The sequence below is a fragment of the Triticum dicoccoides genome, chromosome 1A (genome assembly GCF_002162155.2).
Source record: "Triticum dicoccoides isolate Atlit2015 ecotype Zavitan chromosome 1A, WEW_v2.0, whole genome shotgun sequence".
Lineage (NCBI taxonomy): Eukaryota > Viridiplantae > Streptophyta > Magnoliopsida > Poales > Poaceae > Triticum > Triticum dicoccoides.
In genome coordinates this window covers 543566693-543567832 of record NC_041380.1, presented here as the reverse complement: position 1 = coordinate 543567832, position 1140 = coordinate 543566693, and the positions used below count along the sequence as shown (strand labels likewise).

The 1140-nt window shown below is 57.1% G+C and overlaps 1 protein-coding gene across 1 annotated transcript in view; it reads right to left on the bottom strand.

Annotated features, from left to right (window-relative positions):
* Window positions 1–227: 227 nt before the first annotated feature.
* Window positions 228–1140, bottom strand: part of LOC119287560 — a 1255-nt gene continuing 342 nt past the window's right edge. The window contains exons 1-2 of the mRNA XM_037567127.1: window positions 875–1140; window positions 228–791 (exon numbers count right to left, since the gene is read on the bottom strand). The exon at window positions 875–1140 is cut by the window's right edge and continues 342 nt beyond it. Of these exons, the coding sequence (XP_037423024.1) occupies window positions 527–791; window positions 875–1086 (477 nt within the window). The 5' untranslated portion in view covers window positions 1087–1140 and the 3' untranslated portion in view covers window positions 228–526. The remainder of the gene's footprint in view (window positions 792–874) is intronic.

Sequence of the window (1140 nt, the reverse complement as noted above, 5' to 3'; positions counted from 1 at the left end):
ACAAAATTTTGATAATAATTGTTTTGTAAACGGAATTTGATAACAATTGTGACCCCAGCGTGGAGTGAGGAGCTACGAGTGAGACACTGAAACATTGCAGAATCTACCTGAAATTCCAAACCTGAAGCAGCGCTACACTGTAAATTTGAATCATCCAACATAAAAGAAACCGGAGACGAAAGCCCTTTCTCCAGCCAAGTTCCTCCCGTATCCTTTGCGCTAGCCCAAGTGAAAGAGAGCTCCGTATTTACCAGGATAAAAACGGGGAGCAGATAAATACGGCGCACCTCCCGTATCTGCTCCCCGTTTTCGCAGTACAGTTACAAACAAACTCCGTATTTACATCACAACATCTATCTCAACCCTTACACGAACACAGAAGTTCCTCCCATGAATCATTCGCAGACTAATGCGCCTGCAAACAAGCAGAGCTCCCGCGGAAGGACGAGGAGAAGAAGAGCAGAAACGGGGAAGAAGAAGATGAACATTTTAAGAGGCCTGATGACCCGAGAAATAGACCCTGAACCTACTGATGGTAGCAGTCGTCGTTGACGGGGATGTTCCGGGGCGCCATGAAGCCGTTGCCGGCGTCCATGAGGCCGAGGTTGGCGCAGGAGGAGCCCGGCGGCTTCCTGGCCATGGCCACGCCCCCCAGCGCGGCGTAGCTCTTGCAGGGCTTCATCTTGTGCCCGCGCGGCTTCTCCTTCTTCTGCAGGTCCTCCAGGCACCGCACCTCCGCCATGCACGCGAACGACTGCGACTTGCCCTGGTAGTACGCCGACAGCCCCTTCCTGCGCAGCCACATCGTTAGCCTTTGCTCTGCCCGTCGTTCGTCGTCGACGGATGAGTTAGTTGGAGTAGTACTGCTACTTACTTGGCGGGGAGGTGCGCCGTCATGCCGGACATGTCGTAGATGCTGTCCGAGTTCATCCTCCTCAGCGGCGCCTGCGGCGGCGCGGACTGGCGGCGGGCGCCCCCGCTGGCCGGGAACCTGTCCCCCTCGTCGCCCGACTCGCCGCCGGAGGACGCGCACGACGACGCCTCGAAGGCGTCCTCCTCCTCCTCGCCCATCATCCTGTAGCTCATCTCGGCAACCAGCTCAACCCCGGGGGTGCTTCCCTCTTCCGCCGCCCGATCTCC